Source organism: Pygocentrus nattereri, chromosome 30, assembly GCF_015220715.1.
Source record: "Pygocentrus nattereri isolate fPygNat1 chromosome 30, fPygNat1.pri, whole genome shotgun sequence".
Taxonomy (NCBI): domain Eukaryota; kingdom Metazoa; phylum Chordata; class Actinopteri; order Characiformes; family Serrasalmidae; genus Pygocentrus; species Pygocentrus nattereri.
Genome location: NC_051240.1, coordinates 9,091,093 through 9,119,086, shown reverse-complemented (window position 1 = coordinate 9,119,086; position 27,994 = coordinate 9,091,093). Strand labels below are relative to the sequence as shown.

The window sequence follows — 27,994 nt, the reverse complement described above, 5'->3', positions numbered from 1 at the left end:
AAAACCCGAAAGCTTTTTATCTGCACGTCTTGGTCATTTCCTTTGATTTAGCACTGACAGGTAAGATATATATGTTTCACCTAAACTGCTTAACCATAAGGAAATATTGTTGCTCTCCCCAAATGAAGTATGTATCTCCATTTTTTTTCCAAATTTTTTAATTTTTCTCTGCCTTTTGACCAAAGTAGTTGTCCTGTGTGAAAATGCTATGATGAAGGCATCAAAAGACATGCTCCAGAACTGCCTGAAATCTATTCACATTAACTTAAATGAAAAGTTAGGAAAGTTTTTATCTGCCTGGTAAAGTTACCATTTTGGATTTCTTGTTTTTCAAAGCCAGTGACAATATAAGTGAAAGGATCAGACTTGTTAAAAGGACCTATTGCTCTGCTAGCCTAGCAGGCCTTATCTAGATGCTGTATTTTGGATGGAAGTGGGTGCAGCTTAAACTAAAGTGTTTGTCGGTTTGGTGTGTGATGGTTGATAAAAAGTGCTGAAGGATGTAGGGCACTTTAGCTGTAAAATTTGAGAGGAAGTCACAGCGGTGGGGTGGTGGGGCACAAGTGTGGGTGTTTGTGTGTGTGTGTTTGTGCGAGTGTGTGTGCATGTGTGGTTTTATTAGAAATGATATATAAACAAAAAAGAGGCAAGTTGTTCTGTCCTGGGGGGTTGCAGCACTGCACACTTTAGCATTTTAAGTAGTCCCTATGTTACGCCTCTATGTGAAGGTTTGTTGTATGTTTATATGTGCACAATAATCATCCATCCTTTTCAAACAAGCAGGGTTTTTTTTGCATTGTTTTTGTAAATCGCTGCTGTCTGAACAAAACCTTGAACAAAAAATCTCCAAACTGGGAACTTTACAAGAGAAGGAAAAAACAACTTTACTTTTAATGTCAGTCAGTGGAGCCAGATTTTTTTTCCAAATGATTTTGGGTCATTTCTTTTGGTGCATTCTTCATCAAATTTATGCACAATGTAAAGGGCAACAGACATTTTCAATTCATGTCAAAACTGGAGAATGACAAAAATAAAGATGTTTTGTTCTGACAGCAGCAAAATATATGTTTATTATATATGCAACACATTACAAAACCATAGGCACTTTAAGAATAGGAATATTGTGAAATGCCCCCCAAAAAACATCATAAAGAGGTGATCCAATCATGCTTGAGTATAAAAGGAACATCCAAGATACACTTAGTCCTTTATTGAGCATAAAAATGTGTCAGCAAATAATCTGATAGTTTAAGAACAATGTTGCTCAATGAGGGATGGCAGGAATAGAGTAGATTAGTCAAATGTAAAGGTTCATGGATGTTTGCATGTTATTTTTTTTTGCATCAACAAACATGCAAACATCCCAAAACTTCAATATGCAACTTTCTGCTAATTTTAGAACTCTAGCCACATTTTATTTTTACATTTTAAAAAAATGTTAAAGTCAAAAAATACACAGCAATTGTGCATTAAAATATGCAAAAGTTTAAATTATTTTCACTCATTCAGATAAACAACAAAATATGTCATTTGACCAGGTGCGCCAAAACTTTTACATCCAAATGTATTCTGCCCTCTGTTGTGCATCATATCATCAAAAGGTTTAGGAAATACCACAAAATCATTGTGCATAAATAAAGGCCAACAAACCACAACTAAATACTTAAAAACCTGAAGAAGCAACATCTTTTTGTCATAATTGGCCCCTCCCAGTCCTGTCCATGTGCTCGTGTTGTTTACTTCCCAGTCCTGTCCTCCTTCTGTTTTGGTTTTCTGCCCTCTTGTTTCATGGCTCCACCCATGATTGTCTCACCTGTGTTTCCACCTGTCCCTCATTATCCTGGTTTGTATTTAAACCCTGTGTTTGCCCCTTGTGTTTGCTGGTCTTTGTTTGTGTGTGTGCGTGCTGTTTTGATATGTTTCATGTGTTAGGTTGTTTGATCTTCCGACCCTGTTCTTTGTTTGACCCGTTTATTTTCATTATGTCCGTCCCACCTTATCTTCATCTTGGCTCTCTGACCGTGGACTGTCTAGACCCTGATTTTGGATTTGCCCTTAATAAAAGTCGCTTATCTCTGCATATGCGTCTGCCTCCTCGCTCCCCCACGTTACACTTTTGTAATGAATATAACCATATGGGCTCAAAATACTTTGATAGATCATTGTCAATAAATATTATTTATCCACAAATGCAAGTTAAGACAGTTGTGCATAGAACAGAAGCTCAACATCCAAGAAATGCCGCCAACTTCTCTGGGCTCAAGCTTATCTGAAAAGAACTGATGCACAGTGGAAACGTACGTTGTGGTCAGATGAGTCAACCTTTCAGATTTCAGTAACGGATGTCACATTCCTTAGAAAAAAGGATCACAGAGATTGCTACTGGTAGTTCATAAGCCAGCATCTGCCAGTATATCTGGTAATAGTGACAATGAAATCAGTTGTAGATCAATTTATTTGAAGATCCAGTTTTGAAAACCAAAATTTTTTTCAACAAAAGACAAATCTTTGAAAGTTGAGATCTACTAACAAAAGTACTCTAAAAGAGACTACCTTTTTTTATTTCCCTACCAGTTATAATGGTCATTAAATATTAGTTATATATAGAAAACGTTGCAGGAAACATACATTTAAAAGTAAATCATACAGAAGCCTTAACAAAGAAATGTATAATCAGTATTTCATATGTCTGCTCTTTGCCTTTACAACTCCCTTTTCAGGAAAGTCACTTTCAGTTTTACAAAGAAATCTGCAGGGATATTTTCCCACACCTCCAAAATTTAGCCTTAGAAGTTGAATTTTCTGCTTCTTTAAGTGACCTTGAGGCATCTGGGGTGCTCGGTCTATTGTTCTGAGAACACCATCAACTTCTTTGTTTGATGTGTCTGTCTCATTTTTTCTCAGTGAGGCTTCTTAAGAGCTACACATCCTTTCAGGCCCATAGCACTGAGGTGTCTTCTCACAATGGAAGGATGGACAGAAACACCTGTGGATGTTTTCAGATCTGCAGCAGCTTGATTTTCTCCTCTCTTTCAAAGATGAAAGCTTTAAGTGCAGTTTATCTGATGGGGACAGTTTTGGTGTCTTCCAGGTCTTGCAGATGCTTGTTAGGAGTCTTACTCTTAATTCTTTTAATAATTTTTAAATCCAGTTTTGGAAGCACCTCTTTTTCTATTTATTGTTTTTTTCCTCTGAGTTTCCCTTTCTTTATACAAGTGCATTATCTTATATCTGATCTCATTATGAACATCTTCTAGAAAATGAACTTGAGTGTTTCGTTTAGAAAACAAATATGTGAAGGGTGGGCTCTGGCTGACTTGTATTTTTTTACCAGAGTACCATGAGATTTCTTCCTTTTGTCATGTATATCATACTAAGTTTTTCTCTTAGGTAAATTAGTTCAGCATTTCTTCACTGGTGCTTTCCATAAAGTTCTTTCACTTCCTAGGGGAAGTTGCTAAGAGGATCAAACTGTTTATGCCATTTCAGTCCTTGGCTGTATTTGTTACAAGTAAAGACCGAAAAATGACTATGTAGAACACTGCAGAGTGGAGGAAACTGACAGATACAGGGATACAGCAAGCCTGAACAAAGCAGGTATTCTTATATAACATTCAGCTCATTGTTTCATGTCGTCGTGTCATGTCTGAAAGATTTCTGCTTTTTCTGTTAAGTGAATGAAGACCTAGTGGTTTCACACCTTTAACAATGACAGCATATCTACACTGCTTTATAGGCTTTTTGAAGCACATCAGAGTCTTTAGTACCTCTTAAGTGGATGTCCATAACTTTCAATGGGGTCTGAATGTGATACACAGGTTTATAGTCATTCATCATCATAGGGAAAATGAAAGAATAAACAAGGAAATGGAACAAAACATTGCTGAGCTTTATGAATCAAACAATTAAAAGTACCAATAATTTTCTAACAGTTCGGGTGTTAATTAACCTACCTGAGAGTTGATATACAAACACACTCACACACATTTTGTGTGGGGGGAGTGGTGGGTGGGGTGCTGGACAGTGCTGCTGACAGGTCGCCAGTCCATCGCAGGTCAGAGAGTGGATGTACAGTTTAATGCAAAAGTTTTTATTTTTGTTGTTGTTGATATTCTAAGTGAAAATAAGTGAATGCATCATCAACGAGGCATTTTTCTGCAAGTTGTTACGTATATTTTTTATTTATTGAGATTAACATATGGTAGAAAAAAAAACAAATGGAAAGTGAGTCATAACTTTTTCAAAGGTCACAGAAATTATAAAGTGAGAGGTTGCATTTTGCAGTTGTTTTTCAGACCACACCATACATTTTTATGTATTGATCTCACATACACACAGTCAAAAAGAAGGTTTGTCTTGATATCTAGGTCTCCAATGCAAAATTATCATTATGAAGCAGATAGTTCTGGACCTAAAATCTGATTGGCCATGTAATGCTTGAAGCTGTTGTATATATGCATACCAGTGAGTGCCTCACAACAACTAAACTGTGTATTACTATGCCATGGTGCGAAAGAAAACCTTGTGCTGTTATTGGAATAATCTTTGACTCTCATGCTGCTGGCATGGCCCTCTGAGTACATTGATGAAGTAAGAACCCGTTTTTTGTTTGAACTGAGCGGCTGGCGACTTTAGTTCTTAACTAAAACTAGGCTGGTCAGCAAGATGGGCGCCGCTGGATTAAGACTTGTGATGGTAATTAGGTGACCCAAATGTACCTATACAGTGAAAGTTTTTGCATTAAACAGTGCTGTGTTATCATATGTTCACTGTTACATGACTACATAATTGATATACAGCAGTGGGCAATCAGACGTTTTTCTCCGCATTCAGCGATCTGTGGTACCTGGCAACAATACTGTCACGATTGGCCCCTCCCAGACATCCATGTGCTTATGTTTACATTTCAGTTTTCCATGTGCTTTTGTTAGGTGTCTTCCGTGTGATGCCCCCTTGTTTTCTTGACTCCAACCCTGATTGGTTCCACCTGTTTTTCACCTGTGTTGTGTTTTCTAATTAAGCCTGGTGTTTGCTGGTCTTTGTTGATGTGATGTCTCTATGATGTTGAGATTCTGGTGCTGTGGCATTGTATAGTTTGAAGTGTAGTATTTGTCTGCTTCCGTTTATCATGTACAATCCCCATTCTATCCATGTTGGCTATATGACCCTGGACTGTTATGACCACGACCCTAGATTTGCCCGTAATAAATCTCACTTCTCTTCACATATGCATCCACCTCCTCCTCATTGCTCCACATTGCTACAAATACCATACTCTAAAGCAATTACATTTCTTGGCGGAATGCTTGCTTATGTCGATTTTTTATCAATAACTTATTTTCTAAAAAAATTGTGTATTTTACCATATTTTATGATGGTTTTATAAAAGCAATAAGACACTTGAGGCCATGCATTACTGTGATTTCAGTACAGAGAAGGGAGTTTTAGGGACTCCATCTCACATCATGCCTAAGAACACCTTTCCCATGAGAAAATTGTACAGCATCTCAAATGTACAGCATCTCATGGCTTATTACTTTATTATAATGATGAAAATGTGATGAAATAGTAGATAATTTACATATGTAGAAGATACTTTCTTCACCAAGTTTTGACTGAGTTCTCTTTGAATTCTCTTTTAACACACAATTGTCAAATTAATCCTCTCTGGGAAAGGTTTCGAAGCGCAACCTATGTGACAAAATGTTCTTCCACACCTTGCATGCCGTTACCCATTTCTACCTGAGCGGTCTCCAAATCCAAAAAATCCCTTGTAGATTTAAATTCAGCACATAAACAGTAATTGTGCATTAAACTGTGTATAAGTGTGTTCTCTTAGAAATTCAACAAAACATATGACCTGGTTGACCAGGATGCTAAAACTTTTGCACACAACTGTAAATGGGGACAATGGCTCAAGAGCAAAATTTCTCCAAGAATTTCACGTGGGAGTTTCGAAAGTGCCAAGTTTAAAAGTTACAACTGGATATCATCTCTATGTCGACAAACTATTTAGAGGAATTTCCAGAACAAAGCCACTGCTGTCATCAAACCACAAACGTGAGTGCCAGAACTTTACTAAACGTCACTGGAATCAGTTTCTATGTTCAGATAACAAAAACAGAAGAAACAGTTAAGTAGGAATTTAATACAAAGGTAAAGTATGATGGGGTGATGTTTTTGGGCTGTTTTCTATCAAAAATCCCAGTCTACAGGAAATTCTTGTCAGAATAGTGGACAAAAGACAAAACTGATTGACAAGGACCACCAGCATGTTTCATGGCTTGTGAATAAAAATCACTTCCAGACAAGAATTGCTTCTAGAGGTCAACGCAGGTTCTTCACAAACAATTTCTGAAAGAACACTCTGCAGGGACCTGCATACCATGAACATGTGAAGAGTGGCATACGAGAGGTTTTTGCTTATTTCTGCTCACAAAGCTACCCTGTTACAGTCGGTGAAAAGACATAAAAAAAGGACTGTTCATGACTGAAAACGATGAAAATCTTGTCAGAAGAAACTGTTTCTGCCTGTATGTGAATGATGCTCGGTGTAAGAGCCAAATGTAAGTTCAGTTTAATCTATATTGTTCTTTTTTGTCTACTCAATTGTTCTAGTCATTTTCCATTACATCAGTTGTGTTGCGTGCATTAATGTTATGCATACGTGTCAGCATTTGACTTGCCATTAGTTGTGACCATCAGCCACATCAGCCTTTTGTTAATAAGATAAGCTGTCTGTTTACTCTGGGAATGTCAAGTGTTGCCATGCTTCTAAGGATTGCTTTGGATGTAGAAGACTTCAAATAAAAGATTGTACACGACAATCCTGCAGTCCGTGAGTGAAATTCACGTCAGCTTGCTAGTTAAGAGGAACAAAGTCGCTATGCATCAGAAACAAGTTTACTGTGCACTTCTGCCAGTGGCAGGTTAAAAGAAGTCAAAAGAATACGAACTCGGCCACTACACTTGGTGTCATGGCCATTGTAGACCTCAGGAAGCCTTCAATGAGGACTGTGTGTGAGGTGTGATTCAAGCTGGAGGAGCTCTGTGATGATCTGAGGGGTGTTTTAATTGTGTGGAAATGAGTCCTTTGGTTGAGGTGACAGTAAAGTTGAACTACAGTGCCTACATTGAGCTTCTGGACAACTAGATTTTGCCTGTTGCTCATCATTTTAGCGAGGAACATAACATTGCTTTCCCTGTATTCCAAGATGACAATTCTTGTCACGATTGGCCCCTCCCAGTTTTCCATTTGCATCTGTTTACCTTCCAGTCCTATATGTGCTTGTGTTTACCTCCCGGTCCTGACCCCTTGTTTTCGATCTCTGCCCTGATTTGTTGTCCACCTGTGTCTTGTGATCCCTTGTATCCCTTGTGATACTTAAGCCCTGTGTTTTCCCCATGTTTTCACTGGTCTTTGTTGTTTGTACTGTTGAAAGTGTTTTGTATGCTAGTGTTTTGTTATTCTGGCCTCAGTTGTGTGTTTCAGTCTGTGTTTATTTTGTTATGTCTGTCCCACCATTTCTCCGTGTTGGCTTGTTGAACCTTGGCTGTTATGACCATGAGACTGGATTTGCCCTGAATAAATTTTGCTTTTCTCTGCATATGCATCCACCTCCTCATCGCACCTTGTTACAATTCTCATGTTCGAAGGCCTACACATGTGACTGATTGGCCTGATGAACATTCAGGAGTGTTTACTCATCTGGATTGGCCTGCAAAATCGCCAGATTTGAATTGTCTTAAAAATCTGTGGGCCTACATAGAACAATAAGTAAAATGCCAGGCAAGCCATCCACCAAATCTGATTGAGTAGTGCAGTTCTATGAGTGACTGAACATTGATGTCGCCTACATACAGAAACATGTCCAGTCCATGTAAAATTTAATCACAGCTGTTATTTGTCCTCGTGGAAGTATTACATGCTATTAGGTAAGTTTTAGTCAAATGTGGAAATTTTTTTGTCTGGTGAGCTTACCTAGCTTGTGCTCACAAAATGCAGTTCTAAATAAATGATGTTGGAAACATTTTAAAACGGTAATGTTCTTTTTTAACCATTTTCTACCATATTAGCCAAGTTGTTTTCCTGCCAAAAAGCTAATAAAAAAAATGTAAAAGGTGCTGGAAGGTAAAATTTGAAGAAGCTAGGTAGCTAGCATTCATACATTCATGTAGTTTAAGAGCTTAAGAGTAATGTTAGTGAATAACTGAACTAAAAGGACAAAAGAGGTAAGACAAATGCATGCTATGCATTTAAAAAAGGTGGTTGTTCAAGGGTTCTTTTGTAAAAGAAAATAGTTCTACAGGGAACCATGAACACTCAAAAAACCCTTTGCATGATTAAATGGTCCTTGTATCGTGAAAAGGTTCTTCAGATGGATGGAGAATTTATTTCATATGGTTCTATATGGTTACAACCTTTTCAAGTGTTCTATATTGCAGCAAAAAAGTTCTTCCATTGTTATATGCTAGATATTGTAAGAAAAGAACAATCCTTTTTGGTGCTATGTAGGACCTTTTTCTTTATACACATCTACACATCTACAGCACATTCTCCATCATTTTGAAGAACCATTTAGTGATCCAAAGAACCCTTTAATTATTACTTCTTTGAGTATTCATGGTTCTTTATAGAATCATTTACTACACAACAAAACAGAGTCATCTTTTTTAAGAGTGTTGCCTAAACACCAACAACAAGCAACACATCAAATAGTATTGGTTTTTATCATTTTTACCTCTTTTGATTCCTCAAAAGATCTGAAGGAAACATGAAGGGAAATTATGAAACAATGGAGAATGTTTCTAAGAATGACTTCTAATAAGAATTTCTAAGAAAAGGTTTTTAATGGGCAACGCGGATGTGGACAGTCTAGATTGCTGCCATACTTCCCGATAGTTCTACAACTTCTGATGCATTCTGAGAATCTCAAAGTTAAGAAAGCCTCAAAACCACTGACACTGAAAAGGGCAGATCACCAATAAATGTGTGACTGAAGTAAAGGTACTCACAAAACAGTGTCCACAGTTTGCTAGACGTAGCATAGACGTGTATGGGGTTTCACACATTTCAACAACAGCAGCTTTCATCATGAACATTTTTACATCATAAACATTGATGTTTAACTAGGTCAAAGATGAGGCAGGTCTTTAGTGACCATTATAATGAAGTAGAAGTCTGTATCTGCAGTCCCTCTCAGATCTCAGTCATGATGTAATTGAAAAGCATTTGTTTAGGTTACCTTGTTTTTGCTAGCAGCACAACATTTGCATTTTCCACTTATCCCAGATATAGCCAAGATCAGCCAAGATACACCGATCAGGCATAACATTATGGCCACCTCTTTGTTTCTGTGCTCATCCCTTTTATCAGATCCACTTACTACATAGGTGCACTTTGTAGCTCTACAATTACAGACTGTAGTCCATGTATTTCTCTAATAGTTTGTTAACCTCCTTTTACCCTGTTCTTTAGTGGTCAGGACCCCAATGGACCCTCACAGAGCAGGTATTATTTGGGTGGTGGATCATTGTCAACACTGCAGTAACACTGACGTGGTGGTGGTGTGTTAGTGTGTGTCGCACTGGTCTGATTGGGTCAGACACAGCAGAGCTGCTGGAGTTTTAAACACCTCAGTGTCACTGCTGGACTGAGAATAGTCCACCAACCAAAATTATCCAGCCAACAGCGTCCTGTTGGCAGCGTCCTGTGACCACTGATGAAGGACTAGAAGATGACCAACACAAACTAATAGAGTGGACTGTGAGTGGACACAGTGTTTAAAAACTTCATCAGCACTGCTGTGTCTGATCCACTCAGACCAGCACAACACACCACCACCACATCAGTGTTACTGCAGTGCTGAGAATGATCCACCACTCAAATAGTACCTGCTCTGTGACAGCTATTTTAGTGCTGTGCCATGTATAGACTCCCCTTCGAGTGCATGTCATGCACGTCTATGGACACTAGATTACATTGAAGATTGTTGTTGTTCATGTCTTCAGACACATGTCTTCAGTTTGAAAGTTGAAGATTAAACAGTGAATAAAAGAAACAACAGGAATCGCAAAGATAATCTGTAGTGTCCATATAGCTGACATGAAGCGGACTTTGTCGCAAACCTGAAATGGCTGCTAGAGTCAAGTTTTGCTTATTTTTATATTTCCCAGAAAGCTATACTGCTCTCTAAACCACACTGTCTCCATGACCTTAAAGAGGACCTGGATGTGGTTTGGAAGATGTTTTGGGGATGTAGTTTATTAGCAACCTTTATGATACGCCAACGCTGCTCACCAGCCACTGTAAGCACAAACTCAGGTCACAAAAACAGTTTTGATATGTTTGCCTCTACACTGCACTACTCTGCTCCCTGACTCTGCTTATAAACAACCAAACTCTTATTTTTCTTAATGGTTAGGGTCTCAATAAATTAAAAAAATAATAATAATAAGTTATACTTTTCAAAGAATGTTGAAGAGACAATGAAGCTGAAGTTGGCCTCTTATTAAGCTTCCTATTTAAATTTTCCATCCCACCCTAAATGGTGCTTCAATTACAGTCTGACCCCTGTGAAACAGAAAACTTGGATAAGAGGTCAACTTGAGCCTTGTGAAAAGAGGAACCAAAGATTGTCACACCTCAGGTGGAATCGGACTGCATTTCCCAGAATGTGCTGGGAGATCACGTGCATGAGCCACTTGCCTCAGACTCCAGAACGGACTCCATTGCCCACAATCCCTCGGGAGATCACATGACTTTGGACAATCGCTTGCGCACCTATCAGCGCTTGCAGTCCCCTGATTAATAATACCGTGCACCTGTGTTTGTTGTCATATGACCCATTTAGCCAAGTATTTAAGCCCGGGCTTTAGTCATTGTGAGGCTTCTTTCTGAATGTACTGGTCTCTTTACTGATCTGATTGTTACAACCCCTTCTTTGTTTTTCTGACCTTGTCTTTTGCTTGTTCCTTCTTGTACCTTTGCCAGCTGGTTTTTGGATCTGCATTTATTTTTTTTGGCTTGTTTCTTCAACCACAATTTCTGCTCACTCTTTTGATTTTGGCTGCCTAGTGCTATGATCACTTCAGTGATTCTATGGTGCTTTTTGGTTATGACCCACACATGTTTTTTGACCATGACTTTGCTGAACGTTAATAAAACCCTATTTGCATTTTTCATCTGCGAGCATCTGAATTCTGTCGCACCGTCACAAAGATAATGAAAGCCTTACTTTATATCTGATTTACTGGTTGACTCATTATCTTAAATAGGCTTTCTGATGGTGGGACATGTTTGCTTATTAGTCAGTTATCAGTGCATGATACACATAAACTAAGAGAATGTGTAATTATACATTTTCTTTTTTACTATCTCTATATACACAAAAAGTTGGATGAACTATGTGTAGGATGGTTTAATCACTAGTGCATCCTTTTATCTCCAGCACTTGGTCAATATTAACCCTTGTGTGTTGTTGGTGTGTTAGTTACTCAGTGGTCTGGTGGTCACCCTGCACAATTTTTTTTAAATCAACACGGCCATAATAATTTATGTAAAAATACCAGATGTTTAAAATATCACAAGTGGCCCGTGTAGGGTTCTCCTTTAGCAGCTGTAGCCAGTCAGCAGCCTGTCCATGTGGTCCACCGTCACACACTCATATACAAAGAGCAGGCCATGGAGGAGAACAGAGTGAAGGGACACAGCACCTCCGCACTTTTACTCCCCGCAGGTTCACACCAACACCACATGTGTAATATGTGTGTGAGGGGTGAAAAGTGTGAAGTCACTGAAAATGTTTTATTTTATATGTTCTTCACAGAAAATGAGCAAAGCCCAAGAAATCTGAGGTTGAAATAATAATAAATAACATCATTGTTTCTTTTGGTAAACATTGAAAATGAATCCCACAGACCCCAACACCACACAAGGGTTAAATGAAGCTGAGAAGTCAACATCAATACCAGTAGCAGGAGTCGGGAGTCAGAGTTGACTCTAGAAAACCCAGAGTCGTACATCACTAGCTGTTACAATGCTGTTGTTTCTTAGCATGCATGTCCACATTGGTCAGAGTAAAAACCCCTTAATGACTTAGTAGCTTTCTGTGTGCTGTCTTGTTTTCAATCACTCTATAAAATAAGTTCCATACCACCTTTATTTCTGGATGAACTGCAATAGTTTCTGTTTAGAACACAATTTAGATTAATAAGGGTTTAATGCCTATTTGTTTCATCAGAGTAAGAATAAAAGTTGTGACATGAACATCTGTCACGAAATTAGTGGCCTTCTTAGTTCATTGTTGATATGCAAAAATAAATGCTAAGCAATGACAATTATAGAAGAAGAGTACAATAAACGTGCAGAAGTGTGCTGGATCATGGAGGGAAAGGTTGTGCTACAGTGCTAAAGATGGCAGATTGTGTTATCCGAGATAAGGTGGTAAACGAGATAAAGCTCATGCAGTCATTTGAGGCTGATGATTCATATACATGTCTGAGATCCTGCAGTGTCCCGGCTCTTATCAACGCTCATCTACCACCACCCAACCCCCACCACCAACTGCCCCTTATAAGTCATTCTGGAGCTGCACTTTCCTATTTTGGAGATATTTAGCCACAGAGACTCTGTGCTGTGTGTTTAGATGCTTTACCTCTCTGAAACATGCTTGAAGAACTTTCCTCAGTGTTATATTTCCTAAAAACTTTCAAGGTTAAACTTTCAAAATATCCTCTTCAGGACACAGTCCAGACCGTCCATACATGAAGAAACAAGCCATGCTAAATCCACTGTTTCTGTGATGTTACAAAAAGCAACACATTTACATTCACCCGCCTGCTCAGCCTATGGCAGTTTAGCCCCACCCACGGATACTGAAGTTATAAGGAGTGTTTTTTTGAATGAGACACAAAACAGGGCAGCCAAACAGAGTTCATTTACATATATTAATCATTAAGACATAGTAACAAAAACAGCAGGTTTGATTCTAAGGGATAAAGAGAGGTCATTTAAAATTAAAACTGCACATATTTTAAAAGTGAACCTCAGGGAAAATTATATCCTCTTAAAATCCCTGTAACTATATAGAAAACAAAGGAAACTGATGTTATATGCTCTTAAAAAGAGAAAGGTCCCAAATGTACTTGCTTTGAACCAGGGGTCCAGTTTGTAGATAGGACAGCTGCCACTTTCAGATTTGCCAAACACTAGAGGGTGCTCCTGACCAAGTCGAAAATGAATGGAGTTTTATAAAGACATATTAAAAGAGGGGACAGTTCATTAGTCTGGGAATGCATAGAAAAGCTCTTAATACTCAACATGGCATCTGTTTATGGAGAAATCCCACCCTTCAATACAAATAGTCAAACAGCTGGCTGGGAATTGGAAAAAGCATAAGAACTAGCTGAGAAAAGGCATTTTTGTGTATTATCTGAGCCAAATGCTACAAACTATTTATGCTTTTTATCCAAATATGTATTTAATGTAAGCTTATTGTAAACCTTAATGTAGATCTCAGTTTTGGATTTACAGTTCTCTCCCCATGCAAAAAGATGTAAGTCTGGTCTTGTATGTCTGGAAATAAGACTAAAATTTTCAAAAGATTTACCCTTGTGTGGTGTTCGGGTCTGTGGGACCCATTTGCATTACTATTCAACCTCAGATTACTTGGCCTTTGCTCATTTTCTGTGAAGAACCTATACAATAACACATTTCAGTTTTTTAATTGTATCAAACTTTTCTTGAATCCTACTGAGCTATTGTTTGTATCGAGAGCTTATTGTAGATTGTTTGGGGTTCTTTTGTGGTTGTATGAGAATTTTCTGATGTCGCTTGTATGAAGAGCTTCTAGGGTTGTATCACAAGCTTTTTGGGCTTGTTTTAAAGGCCTTTGCTGATTTTCTGTGAAGAACCTATATAATAACACATTTTCAGTGACTTCACACTGTTTTATATATATATATTACACATGTGGTGTTGGGGTGAACCCATGTAGTAAAAGTGTGAAGGTGGAGTGTCCCTTCAGTCTGTTCTCCTCCTACATGGCCTGCTGTTAGTGTGTCAGTGTCGGGGTGTGTGTGTGTGTGTGTGTGTGTGTGTGTGTGTGTGAGGGTGGTCAACATAGACTGCTGATTGGCTACAGCTGCTAAAAATAGAACCCTACACTGGTCACTTGATTAAAAAAAAAAAACAGTAGTGCGGTTGATGTGTTTGTTACTCAGTGCAGACCCACTGAATAACGAAAACACCACACAAAGGTTAAGATCATTCGACTTTTGACTAATTTGCAAACAGGTAGAAATGGAAAAGGAGTGCAGTGTTCAGCTTTGTTTAAATAACTAAGGCTATGGTGGATGGAAAAATATGTTGACATCTTTCAAAAATATTTAGGCTTTTAGGCATAAACATTTGCTCAAAAACCGCACTAATATCCCGCCTACTGCTGCTCGAGCTTTGTTTTTGCAGAGCTCCGCCGCCGCACCTGAAACCACGAGCGGTCGGTTTCTCCCCTGTGGTTCGCTGACCTTTTCTGAGCATGCAAACAGGTGGGACTGCTATGAGAAGCGATGCCCAACCACGCTGACTTTGTTCACAAGCCCATCAGGTGCGCAGACTGGATTTACCGCCAGCCACTCTTCTCACAGCTCGCAGCGTGCTACTGACCAGCTCTCAGAATGATTCAGCTGCAAGCCTTACTGAGAATGAGAAACATCCTAAGGCCGCAGTCTAATGCATAAAGCCATTTTTGTTTACATTGAACAAATCGTACACATGTTCCTGCAGATGTTCAAAGCTACTTCATTTACTCCATTGTTATTTAAATATATTTAAGTTTGTTTTTTCATCTCATTGATTGTTGCTTCTTGTGTTCAGAGCTCACTCTGTGATTGGCCACTTGGGTAACCTTGCTGTCCAATTCATTAATACGGTTCAGCACCCTGATTCTCTCCTTCTTGAGAACTACAAACTGTGCAGCTAGGCCTGGACAATATTTACCATTAAACAGCTTTAAAAATGTTGTAGTGTGTTCAAGAAATGCTTTTACCTGTTAGTTTTAGATTGATTTTTGATAGTTTGGAGAAAACCCACACAAAATCCAAATTTTGCAAGTCGGATCCAAACCACATTTGGAGGTGGTTTGCATTGTGATTCCAATCAGATTTTTACAGATTTTTACAGGACACTCTGGCCGCTCAAACCAGATTAGAAAGTGGCACTGATGATGTCACATCCAGAGTGACAGATTTGCTAGGATTTAATAAGACAGCCAAAAAATTCAACTAATGCCAGAGAATTATTAAATAATTATTATTATTTTTACCAGAAGAAGCTCATAAATGCAAATGTTTGTAGTTGTGTCTGTTGGAATAAGGTTGCTCAACAGACAGGCTACTCAATATTTTGTATTTTGCTTTTTTGTTGTTGTTTTGTTTGTTTGGTGGGTGTCTCAAGGCTTTCCATAAACTGTAATAGAATCTTTCTTAGTTTTTAATTTTGTCGTTGAATCAAGGTTTTCTTGAATTCTAGCAAGAGCTACAGTTTGTATCAAGAGCTTATGAGCCTATTGGTAGTTTGGGTTTTTTTTTGTGGTTGTATGAGGATTTTCTGGTGTCACGTCTTGTATAAAGAGCTTCTAGGGTTGTGTCAGGAACTCTTTGGACTTCTTTTAGAGGCTTTTGAGGGGGTTGTATGATGAACTTTTCTAGAAATGAATCCGGAGCCTTTTTGGGGTTGTAGGAAGAGCTTCTTTGGGGTTCTTTCAGGGGCTTTTTGAGGGTTGTATTGGGAGCTCTTGGGGTTAGATCAGGAGCTTTCTTTGTGCTCTATGAGAAGCTTTTTTTGGGTTTGTATCTGGGCTTTTGGGGTTGTATGCAGGGTTTTTATAGGGTTGTATTAAGAGCCTTTTGGGGTTGAATAAGGAATATTTCTTAGTTTTTATCCAAAGCCTTTTTTGTGGGTTGATGAGGAGATTAACTTTTTGGATTGTGTCAGAAGCTTTTATTAGAGTTGTGTAATGAGTTTTTTGACTTAGGTAGCATCAGAGCCTTTTTAGTAGATCTGTGGGCATTCGATTTCATAAGACAAATGGATGCTGTGAAGTGTAAATGGGTGTAGCGTTACCATGACAATTGCTGTAGTACAAAGATCCATATGTCAGAGACATAGTTCTACTTCAACTCCTGTTATAATTCGATTTCTATTTGTCCAGGTTTTGACTGGACAGAAAGAGAAGAGATAGTTTTGAAAGTGGACAAGACAAATGCTGAGTCCTGAAAACCTGCTTGGATGGAAATTGTTCATTGTAGTTGTATCAGGACCTATTTTGTGGGTTGTATTAGGAATATGATTGGAAAACAAAAACACAAGCAAAAAACAATCCTTATCTCAGCACAGGATGTTCTGAGTGTTAGTATGCAGGCACAGTGTGGTCAGTTCAGCTTCAGAAATGAAAAAATGCAACTGTTTTGCTCGGAAATAGAACCTGACCTACCTTGGGAGTGGCGGGGGGTGGGGGGTGGTTGAGGTAGAGAGCTTTAGAGAGAGAAAAGAGACAAGAAGAACTGATTAGACAGAATAAAAGGGGGAGTAAAATATGGTGAGAAAGAGAGAATATGAGAGAGTAAGAAAGAGAGAAAGTGAAAGGGACAGAGAGAAAGTGAGAGAGAGAGAGAGAGAGAAAGAATGAGAGAGAAAGAGAGTGACAGATGGAGAGAAAGGAAGACAGACAAAGGGAGAGAGATAGATAAGCTTCTGAAGTTCAGAGTATAGGGAAAGAAAGATTGAGAGGGAGGGAGAGAGAAGAAGCTACGTTCAGTGATGCGGAAAAGAGAGAGAGAGAGAGACTACTGATGTTTATTAAGTCTTAGGAGGAGAAGAGAGAGAGAAAGAGGGATTCAGAAACAGACAGACAGAGCTCTGAGCGATGATAATAGTGAGGCCCCCCCCACAGTTTCCTCTACAGGTTACGTTCTTACACTTACTGAAAATGGGTTGTGGTTAATCTGGGACATCACCCGCTGGAGAGGCCGAGAATGACTGCGTGAGAGAGAGAGAGAGAGAGAGGGAGGAAGAGAGAGAGAGAGAGAGAGAGAGAGGGAATTCAAAACTGATGCACAAGGTCTCATGTTGTCACTCTATTTGATGGAGCCACTAGAACAGAAACGCTGTATCTAGCAGAGCAGGACGTCTGTAAGTCACCTAACACCAGTTTTCTTCTCTTCCCAGATGATATGACTGTCTGTGGGACGCACTTCTATTCATGAAAGGTACGCTGCTATACATTCTCTGATTTTGGCAGTATTACTGTTCATTTCCAGCTCTGTCACACGATCCAGTAGTCAAGCAGCTCTAACCAGTTTTAATTATGAAAATAATAATAATGACTAAATTATTCAGTTGATTTGACTTTTAATAAATGTATATTTTCTGTGTAACTCTGATTTGTAAGATGTATGTATGTGCCACACTTACATCCATCTTATTGTACATTGAGAAGTATTTATTATAATACTACACCAACTAAATGACTTAATTAAGATTATTGAGTTGATTTGACTAAATCAAAAGGACATTACATCAGTGTGAGAGAGAGAGAGAGAGAGAGAGAGAGAGAGAGAGAGGGAGAGGCAGGGAGAGAGAGGTGTGATATGTGACTTCAGCCTGGTGACGCTTATCAGTGGGTGGATATTTTGTGGTTCAAATGTTTTTTCCATAAGAGACACTGTGATACAACTAAAGGTTAAGTGAGAGACACTAAAATAAACAAAAAAATTCCCCCCTCATCTGCATAAACTTTAGTCTTCTGGTCATCAATACAGACATATTCTCAACAAACCTGTTAAAACCATTCATCTCAGCTGTAAATGTGTTTTTGTGTGTGTGTGTGTGTGTGTGTGTGTGTATATAAAACAATCTTTATATAACATTACAATTAATGTAAATAAACAATGCTATGAAAGTTCACAATAACTGTGTGACCAAAGAGCACAGGCTTGGGTCCAGCTTCTGCTTGATGCCTTGAGCCATCACATATGTGTATTAAAGTACAATTCCACCCATTTTTCAAGAATTCTGCATAATTCTGTGGTTGAAATGTAAACAAAGTCCTTCAGAGAGGTTTTTATGTGAAATGCTTTATTATAGAGAAACTTCTCCCAATTTCTTTATAGTGGTGGTGATAGGAAACAGGGGTCACAATGTTTCTAATGCAAATTTAGTCATTTTATTTGTTATCCAAAATGAACAGTGAACCTACATTTTTCATTTGTAATTGTTGATGATGGTAAAACAAAAAGGTCTTTTCAGGAACTATTTTGCCTTACAATACCCTGCATGTATCCCTCCACGATGACCAACTTTAAAAAGTACATTGTACCTCAAACGTTTTGCCAAAATTATCATAAACCAGTGTCTCAGAATTCAAGCAATGCGAGTCTGTGAGGGAGCTTTTAGAGGCAGACTTAACCATCACCACCACTGTGAACAATTCTAGTGTTAATTACACTTGTTTTTTAATTGGTGGAGTTTCTCTTTAAATTCCAACTTAATGAAGGACTGATTAGCCAAAACAGATGCTGGATGATAACAGCAAATAACAGTGGGCTTCCATTAGGAAATGGTTAAAGGATCTACATTCATTTCAGATTTTATTTCCACATATGTTGATGTGCATTTATGTACCAAAACTATTTTTACATGATCATTTTCCAACATCTATTCATAACATCATAACATTTATTTCCAGCATCTACATCTATTGCAAACTAAGATACAGTTACACAGTTATGTATACAGCTCATTCACTCATCTCTTGTCCCTCGTTACCTAGGCAACCTCCTCCCGTTTTATACAATGAAGAGGAAGATGCTGATGGGTCTGACTCTGCTGCTCATGAAGATGTCACTCTTAGCTTCAAGCCTAGAAGATCAAAGTAAGCAGTGCAGAATTACTCAACAGTTAGACTGCTGCGAGTGAAACCCTGCATTTTAAATGACTTGTATTATAATTACTAGTAACAGTAGCAACTCTCTGAGAAGGGAGCCTCATATTTTCTGCTTTAGTTTTCTTATTCAACTAAAAATCCTTTAATGCAGCTTGTAATTAAATCTAAAAATTAATAGTAATTTTAGACACTTACTGTTGATCCATAATAAACTATGCAAAGGGCAGCTGGTGTCATTGTGCATCATTTTGATCAATACAAACTGACCAAAAAAAGTCTTTTTCATTGTACGGGTATGATAGTAAAACAGATGCAGCAGTGTTGTATGAGCTGTATGGTGGTCTGACCTGATTGTGTCCGTTTGTAGGTCTGACGTGCTACACTGACAGCATAGCCAACCTCACGTGCGAATGGAACAGTTCGGAATTCAGACAAAAACCGGAGACCAAATGCCTCCTTCGTGGCGTCTGTAACTAGTAATGTATCCCTTTTTATTATTATCATTTTCAACTGCAAACTTGAACACAGAGCTTTATCTTGCTTAAATAACCAAAATAACTGAAATGCAGATACAACTGGAATTTTTAGCTCCTTAAAAGTGGCATTGGAATTGGTGGAAGTGTTCATATTGTCCTTGCCCTGATACACACTATGTATTGTCATCTTTTTGGTGCCATAAATTAAAAAAGTAAAAGCTTAATCTTGAATATAAGAGTCAAAATATTCTAATGATATCCTACAACAGAGTCTGATGAATCATCTCTATTAAATGATTTAAAAATCACAAGCAATAAAACTGAGTTGGAGGTAGGAGTAGAAGGAAAGGGAGAAAGAGAATGAAATGCCAAACACTGTTAGACCATGTTTAGTGCACCTTTAAGCATTGAGTAATGCATACATTGCAATAATGGTTAATAAATGTATATAGTGCTCTGTCTATAGTAGTGGTATGCTTGAACAGCACAGTTTAACATTGCTGTACTGAATTGAATCCTGTTATGAAGGATGTTATGAAACCTCTATATACATTTTTAGAAGAGTGCAATTCTGCCATTGGTTCATGACAGAATTGCAGTTCAAGTTCAAAAGCCTGTCTGTCATATTCACAGTTTCAATTCTTAATATTTGCTCTGCTCAGTTCCACCTTTAAATAACTCCACACAGCTGGTCAGCCTTTCCGTCTACAATGTACGAGACACTGACAGGTGGACTCATAAGACATGTTGTCATAAGACATGCTGTGATGATGATGTGAAGGCACAATATGTACCATAAACCTGCATATGTATTTTTTATTTGACAGGGATAAATATGTGTTTATTTGACAGAGATAAATAGTAAATAAGTTGAATTTATAATATTTTGAGTACATGAATGCACCTTTATATCCAAATAACGGATAAAACTTGCAGAATGTTCACAGGTTACTCTATACTATATGGATCATTCTACCAAATTGGTTCAAAGCCAGAGCTGAAAACACATTCCAAACTTTTAACTGACTCTGACTTCAGACTAAGACTACATTGCTTTGAGTGACCCTACATCTTCAGTATGTTTATTTTATTAACACATATGATTGAACATTACATTTTATTACTAACAAACAGAATTAGTTTCAGTAGTCACTGTTTTTGCAGTGATAGTTTTAGCTCATTTTGAGTAGAGCTCAAAAACACTAGTCAGTACATGACTAGCACAAAATTATGTGTTTCAGAAGTGACAGATCTTAATGTCACATACTGATTTTCAGACCTTCAAACACATTCACTTTGAAACTTTGATCAGAGACCATCTGTAATTGGACCCTGATTAAGTGGACAATGAGGATAAGTACAAGGAGGCCAGAGCACTTGTAAAGCATTTGTAGAGCACTAGTAAATCAAGTAGAAAACCTCTTAACCAACTCTGACTTCAGTGTGCATATGTACTTATGCAGGTAAAACATGCTTTAAGCAAACATTCACTTGTATATGCATACAGCAGATTTCATTGGATTTAATATTGTATTCAATTTCATGTTGTTTTTAGCTACATTTCTGAAGAGATTAAAGAAAGTGACCTGCTGCCCATTGGAAACTCACAGTCCGAACTGCTTAAAGCAACCCTGACGTTTGAAAATGAGGTAAGGATGAGTGTGTGTATGCATGTGTGCATGTGTATCACTTAGTCTCTTAAGCACAGTTTTCTGAATGGATCTCATATGTTGCTCAACTAATCCTCTACACTTGATCTCCTTAAAACCCCCAGTGTTTGAAATGGAGTTTTTTAGTCCCTTTGGACGTGCTGTGTGGAGGTGTCAAAAAGGCAGGGATCAGGAGTTTTAATCTAGTGATGAATGGTAAGGCTTTTCACCAAAATTCAACGCAGTCAGTCAGGACTGTAGAGAGTGTATGTGATTGAAATGTAGCATTAAATAGTAGACTGGTTTTAGAGATTGTACCAGCTAGGGTTGGGTGGTATAATGATAAGAAGATACGGTATTTAAAAATAGTGAACATCAAATTTCAATTTCACATCTTGAACAGCTAAATGAACACGTTCCACCCATTTATATCTTAGAGGGCTCACTGATTGGTTGAGTGGGATCTCATATTGGGAGCTGATATGGGGCAGTTGTGGGCTGGAGGTTAGGGAGCCAGCCCTGTGACTGGAGCCAGTTTGATCCCTCTCAGCTGACAGTCCATGACTGATGTGCCCTTGAGCAAGGCACCTAACCCCCAATTGCTTCCCAGGCGCTGTGGAGCTATTTAAAAAAAAAAAAGGAAAGCATGGAAAGTTTATTTACCTCATTCAGGAGCTAAAATTTTGAGTGCCTGTGTACACAGCTACATAATTTAACTTGCTTACACAAGGTCTGTTGCATCTCTCAGCAGCTCAAACTATGAGTTCTTACACATAACTCATATGTTTGAGCTGTTTTTGGATATTCTATGCTGATCGGTCATCTTGGTTGTCACTATGCCAACCGGTCAGCTTGTTAACAGGAATGTACCATGTTCAGTGATAAGCAGAACTGTTATCATGTTAGCTAAGCTAATGATAGCCAGTTCCTCTCTCCTAGTTAGCAGCACTGTTTAACATTTTGCAGTTGTTAAATTAATGGTTGGATGTTGAAAATTGTGCACTATTTTAGTGACCACATAAGTGAACTACTCTTTTTGATTTCTTTCCATCGTGAAGTAATGCAGGATGAGACGGCAAAAATGCATCATGAATGTGTTTGTCACATACTGCGTTCTATTTTTGTAGGTTAAAACAAAATATTATTTTAAAAAGTTGTCTCCAAAACTAGGCTAAGTTCTGTGTGTGTGTTTTGATTGACAGTTAAGCTGCACCCTCCTGAGAAGCCACAGGTTGATCGTGCAAATGTGACCTGGAAGCTGGGCTCTCCTCATCCACGATTCATAATTATGCAGAGGTTTGAAATACAGTACAAAGAGCTGGAGCAAAGCTGGGAGGTAAGGCTATGTCCAACATCTCCTACACAATTTTAGTTTTGGGAGTCAATCCCAAACCGAATTTAGTCCTAGATTCGAGGCATTTGGAAATCAAGTTTGCTAGAGATACTCTAGTGTCACTGTTTTATAAAGCCTGTCTGAAAATACATCTTTCTATAAATTACACATTGATGCTGTATTTTACTTTAGACAAAGTGGAATATGAGTAAAATGTAAAATGTGTAAATGAAAAATTGGTGGTGTAGCTAGCGTTAGCTCTACAGATTTTCTTGCTAAGGTCAAATTTAATGACTGGTGATTTTCTATGTCTTGGGGTAGGGAGGGCAGCATGAATCAGTGCTATATTACTGTGTACTATATAACTTTAATTGTATTTTTATACATCCAGAGGGGAGCATACCTATGTCCCCAGGGTCCAAACGTCTCTATTAAACTGTTGAAGCTGATATCTTACTATATTAGCTCAGTGTGGGAAAAGTGCAGCACAGATAGCCAGATCGAAATACGCTTTTCATAAGCATATTGTGGTGAATTAATTCTTTAAAGCAGAATTAAAACTTACATTTTGTACAGCTGATTATTTTTATAGCATAGTTTTTTTTATTTGTTTTATATTTAATTTATCCTTGCTCGAATGACACCTATTATCACTACATGGTTACTGGGTGCTATCCTGTTTGTGGTGGTTGTATTCTACACTTTTTCTATTTTTTTATACTCGGGTCAGTTTCAGACTCAAAACGTGTCAATGTGGGTCAGATCAAGCTCAAAACGCCATGCTGTGTTGGTTCGCAATTGGGCTGTAATTGGGGTTCAGGCCAACACTTTGGGCTCAATTAAAACTGTAGTTTCTAGGTAAGCGCAGCCCCTTCAAAGATGAAATTAGACCTATGCCACTTTCATTTTAAACCTACCCTTTAATCACATTACATGTAGTCAGGGACAAGGGAAGTCCTAGTTTCGGGATTGCTGAAAGGAATACTTTAGTATTTTTCAACTTAATCATGCCTGTAGTCAGCAGGCAGTTAACAGTGGTAATTTGCTGTGTTTTTTGTGTGCTTAGAAAAGAACAAAAATCCCAATGAGTTGATCACTTATAATAGTAAACAAGTGCAATCATATGTTACAGAGCTGGCTGATAGAGATTAGGTCAAGAAACAGCAGAGTGGTTCTTTAACAATTCTGCAACTACTAAAAAAAACATCATTAGCCTATTTATCTTTATGTGACCCTGTTAAAATAAGCTTAGCATTTGCCATCTCAGTGAATTGGGTAGAGCTGTATTGTCTCTAACCACTACTCTGTCTCTGTATTGCTATTTCATTTTCTCCATGGCGAGGCTTCTTTTAAAGCAATCCATACTTCTCTGTCTCTCTCTTTGTAGGAGGTGGAGCCTTTAGGGTTACAAGAAATGAGTTGTTTGTTGCCAGAAGATCAGCTCGTTTTAGGCAGACAATATGAGGTCAGAGTGAGGTCCATACCCAAAGAAATACCAAAGTTCTGGAGTGACTGGAGTCTATCCACTCAGTGGACTTCCACTGTGGGCAAACCTCCTCCTGGTATGGATTAAACACTGAGTCACTGTTTTGATGTTGAGTCTAAAAATGAACTTCAGACGGTAACAAGTAACATTTTCTCTTCCTCTTCTAGATCCCGGTGCTGTGTTGCCGAGGTGGTTCCCCAGTCTCACTGGCACTGCTGCTGTCATTATAGTCGCACTAGTCTTACTGGTTTTCTTCCGCTCCCACCCCGTCACATGGTGAGTATTGGCCTCCAAATCCACAACCATGATGTCACTTATTCAAAAAGTCAAGACAGCGCACTCTATTACATGACACGATGCTACTTTGTATCAAATGGAAACACAAAAACCTTCATAGCATTCATGATTAGTACAGATATAAGTTGCTATATGCATGTTTTAGATCTCAGGATACTTGACAAATAAAAAAAAATTTATTTTTCAGTTCTCTGAAGTCTCCAGGCATACATAATCCTTTTGAACAACTCTATCTCACTCATGAGGGAAATTTTAAGGTAAGTTCATTTGGATTTATGAACTTAATGGAAGTTAAGTGCAATTTTAGTGGTGCAATTTTAGGCACGGCCTGACTGCTACTGTTATATCTAAGGCCCAAACCTGATAAGAACTTACTTGCATGCATTAACAGAGACTATCACAAATAATAGATGTGGGTTTTAAAGCTCTTTGCTTTGTTACTAAGCTCTGAAGTTGATCAAGAGAATATGAACTAAAAGAAAAATGAGACGACACTGACTTAACCTGTCTGAGGACGAACCCTGACATTGACTTTTGTTTCTGGCTAGTAGCTCATGCAGAATGGCCACATCCATGATAATACTGATTCTACATGTTGCTGTTGAAAAAACACTGTCAAATCAGACCTAACATTAATACACAGCCAACAGTGGAATTAAGCCATGTAAATCTTGCCATGGTAATACCATCAGTAGCATTTTTGCCTGTTTGCAGTGGTGTTAGTCACTGTTTTATTTTGGAGTTGATGCAGTTGAACTTGGGAAAATTGTACGCTTGACATAACGTCCTGCTTACTGTTCCGGCACACTGCAGCTGGCAGTCTCAGAAAAAGAAATAATGGAATGTTTGCTTTACCATCATCTGTCTACTGTCTACTGCCAGGCCCTCTGCTCTACATTTCACATGACCAGAGTTTTTATCTGATGTAACAATCAGGTAATGATGTTTCCACGGTGAAGACATCCCTGACTGATTCAGACTGTTAAACAGTTCCTATTTGGGAGCTTTCTTTTAATTTCATTCCTTGAGAACAGCTAGTAAGACTGACTTTGTTCCGTACATACTAGACTGTTTACTAGGAAGAGAGTGAGCAAATGTGTAACCATTTTTAATGAACTTTTGGGCTGGGTCGGGGAGTAGATCTAATCTCAAATAGACTTGTTTATGTGGTTTCTGACACTGTATGACTTTCTGTTATCTATAAAAGTTTAAAAGGTACAGATAAAACACTTCAGGGTGCTGATACTTTTTGATGCATTTGTCCATTGTATAGGTAAGAGAAACCACATAAGCAAGCCTATATGAGGTTAGTTACAACTTTTAAGCATTCAGTTTACAGAGTTTAGATATGATGCTAATGGGTGGTTATAAGATTCCACTACTTTGTTAGCAACATTAGCTTTGTAGCATTCGCTGTTTTTTTGGACCTAGAAAAAATGCATTTTAAGAAAGCTAGCTGTACCGCACTTTCCCTAACCCATACATTAACCTAACGCCACTGAATTGGACCTTAGACTTCAGTAAGTTTGGTAATGCTACAATTCATGTACTTCTGTGATTAAATAGCAGACACTGAGAACTGCTGCTAGTGTGACAATTCACTTCAATGTTAATAAAGAAAATTAAGAGTAAGAGTTTATAAGCTGTTCATAGGTAATTTTCTACTTTAAGCTGGTTTTCTCACACACTGTATTTTGACCCTACTGTTGTTAATACACAGATTTATATATATAAACTTCAGACACCAAAAGTATTTAATTGATTACATTTATGGCACATTTTTTTCTGGGCAGGATTGTTGTTAGCAGTGTGGAGAAATAATGGCACATTCCAAAGTTAACCTTGTGTCCTCTTTCTCCTCTTCCTCAGTCATGGCTTGGAACTACTGTGTCCCCCGAGTCATTTTTCAAAGCTGAACCTGAGTGCATCTCTCCTATGGTGATCTGCAAGATCCCAGACGGTAGTGGCCCTTGTAAGAAGGAGGATAAGAGAAAGAGCTTCACCAACTCCACTTACTTCCTGTCGCAAAGCTCCAAATGCAATATGATGGACCCTCTGGAGCCTTGTTCGGAACAGTGCCCCTACGGCCCAGCAGGAGGTGGCAGTGTGGAAGAAAGAGCATTGTCGGGCACTGAGGAGAGCCATAATAGTGACACTGAGAATGAAGCTAGCACGAGTGACCAGATGAGCAACATGAGTGACCAGCTGGAGACATCCTCCTCATATAAGCACCTGAAGAAGCTGAGATTGGATGTCCAAAGCCCAGACTCTGGCTTTGCTGCTGGGAGTGACCAGGATAGCCAAGAGGAGTCTGGGAGTGAGGGTCTGCCCAGCCCACCAGTGGTGGATGTTCCGTCCCTTATAGGTGTTCTGCCCTGCCCGATTCCACAGGCTCCCCATGTGACTGGCTTCCCTCACCTGCTGTTTTTACCTCCAACTGGGCTTGGGTGGAGCCCTCAGAACACCAAACTCTTTGAAATACCGACATCCATGATCTCCACAAACACACTGATGTGTAATCCAGACATCATGGATTGCTCTGGAATGATAGAGCCAGCTAGTGAGGACTATATGCCTGTGAAGAAGGTCCAAGAATAATAATTTTGTGTGAGTTCTCATGCAGAAAAGGGGACAGACAGTGATGTGATCACATACTGCAATGAAGCACGCTAGCTGGATGATGAACAGATGAAGAGCATTGAGCTCCCTTCTAATCCACAACTAACCACTGGATCTCCCATTGAAACTTAGCTTTGCAAATTCTGCCGTCTATATAATAGAGCATATTTGTTATTTGGAAGACACAACCTTATGTATAGAGGATAAATACACATTAGCATGACTGTGTGTAGATGCACAATAGCCTGAACATGGATTGTTCATTAATTGGTCAACATTGCATTCATGGTAGTGACTTCCACAGAGCATAACTAGCCTCGCTGTCTCTCTGGCTGGGTAGGATGAACCTTATCTTCACCCATCTCTCTGCATGATGCTAGCCAACTTAGGCTTCTATTAGCTGGCATAACAGAATTAGTGGTTAGACTTCTTCTCGAAGTATGTGGAGCTGTCCAATGTTGTGGACATTGTTAGCATCATGCGCTAGGGGAAGACCCAACCAGCAGGTGGAATTGTACATGTCTAAATTGAGAACACATTTTAAATTTTTTTTTAAGTATTTAAAAAAAAGGTGACAGTATTTCAAAATTATGATGTTTTTGTCCATATCTGACCAGCCAAATGAACATATTTAGAAGGGCTCACTGAATGGTGGTGTGAAAGTTCGCAGATAAGAGGCGCAACTTCATTCAACTTCAGAATTGGCTACACTCATCTCTGAACGAATATGACTTCAGATTTCACTCTAACGCCAGTCATCGTTCATTGATTGAACAAATAAGAGGAAGCTATGTTCTCAGTACACACATAGCTTTATGTAGAAATACATGCCTTTAAATGAGACTAGGCTTTGTTTCCAGTTGTAAAGTGTGATATATTAATGCACTATAGGAGTTTTGTTTTGTTTCAAGTTTTTCATTTTAATGTGATGTCCGTTTGAAGCCTTAGGCTTACATTTGTGGGAAAACATAATACACCGACAGCCTTAATGTTAGATGGAGAGTCTTGCAAAATGTTAAGTCATTTTTTGTAGACTGCTTGTTTTAAACACAGTGTTAACATAAAGATTTTTGTTGTGGTGTGTGAGTGTGTTGTGTGTATGTGTGTATAAATGTAGACAGTTACAAATAAGCAATATAAAAATACTACAGTGACTGTTCCTGAGTGTCTTTGTTTCACTCCTCATGAGG

General features: G+C 38.5%; 1 protein-coding gene across 2 annotated transcripts; it reads left to right on the top strand.

Annotated features, from left to right (window-relative positions):
• LOC108424727 (interleukin-2 receptor subunit beta) lies at positions 1–27,963 on the top strand. Of its 2 annotated transcripts, none has more exons than XM_017692920.2 (11): positions 1–60; positions 17,228–17,268; positions 18,831–18,932; positions 19,312–19,420; positions 20,976–21,069; positions 21,195–21,285; positions 22,272–22,405; positions 23,790–23,964; positions 24,056–24,164; positions 24,373–24,442; positions 26,055–27,963. In XM_017692920.2, the coding sequence occupies exons 2-11, from the start codon at positions 17,262–17,264 to the stop codon at positions 26,781–26,783; spliced, it is 1,620 nt and encodes a 539-aa protein (XP_017548409.2). In that variant the 5' UTR covers positions 1–60; positions 17,228–17,261; the 3' UTR covers positions 26,784–27,963. The 2 variants fall into 2 exon arrangements, with proteins under 2 accessions (XP_017548409.2, XP_017548408.2); XM_017692919.2 differs by lacking the exon at positions 1–60 and adding an exon at positions 3,470–3,597.
• Positions 27,964–27,994: the final 31 nt, after the last annotated feature.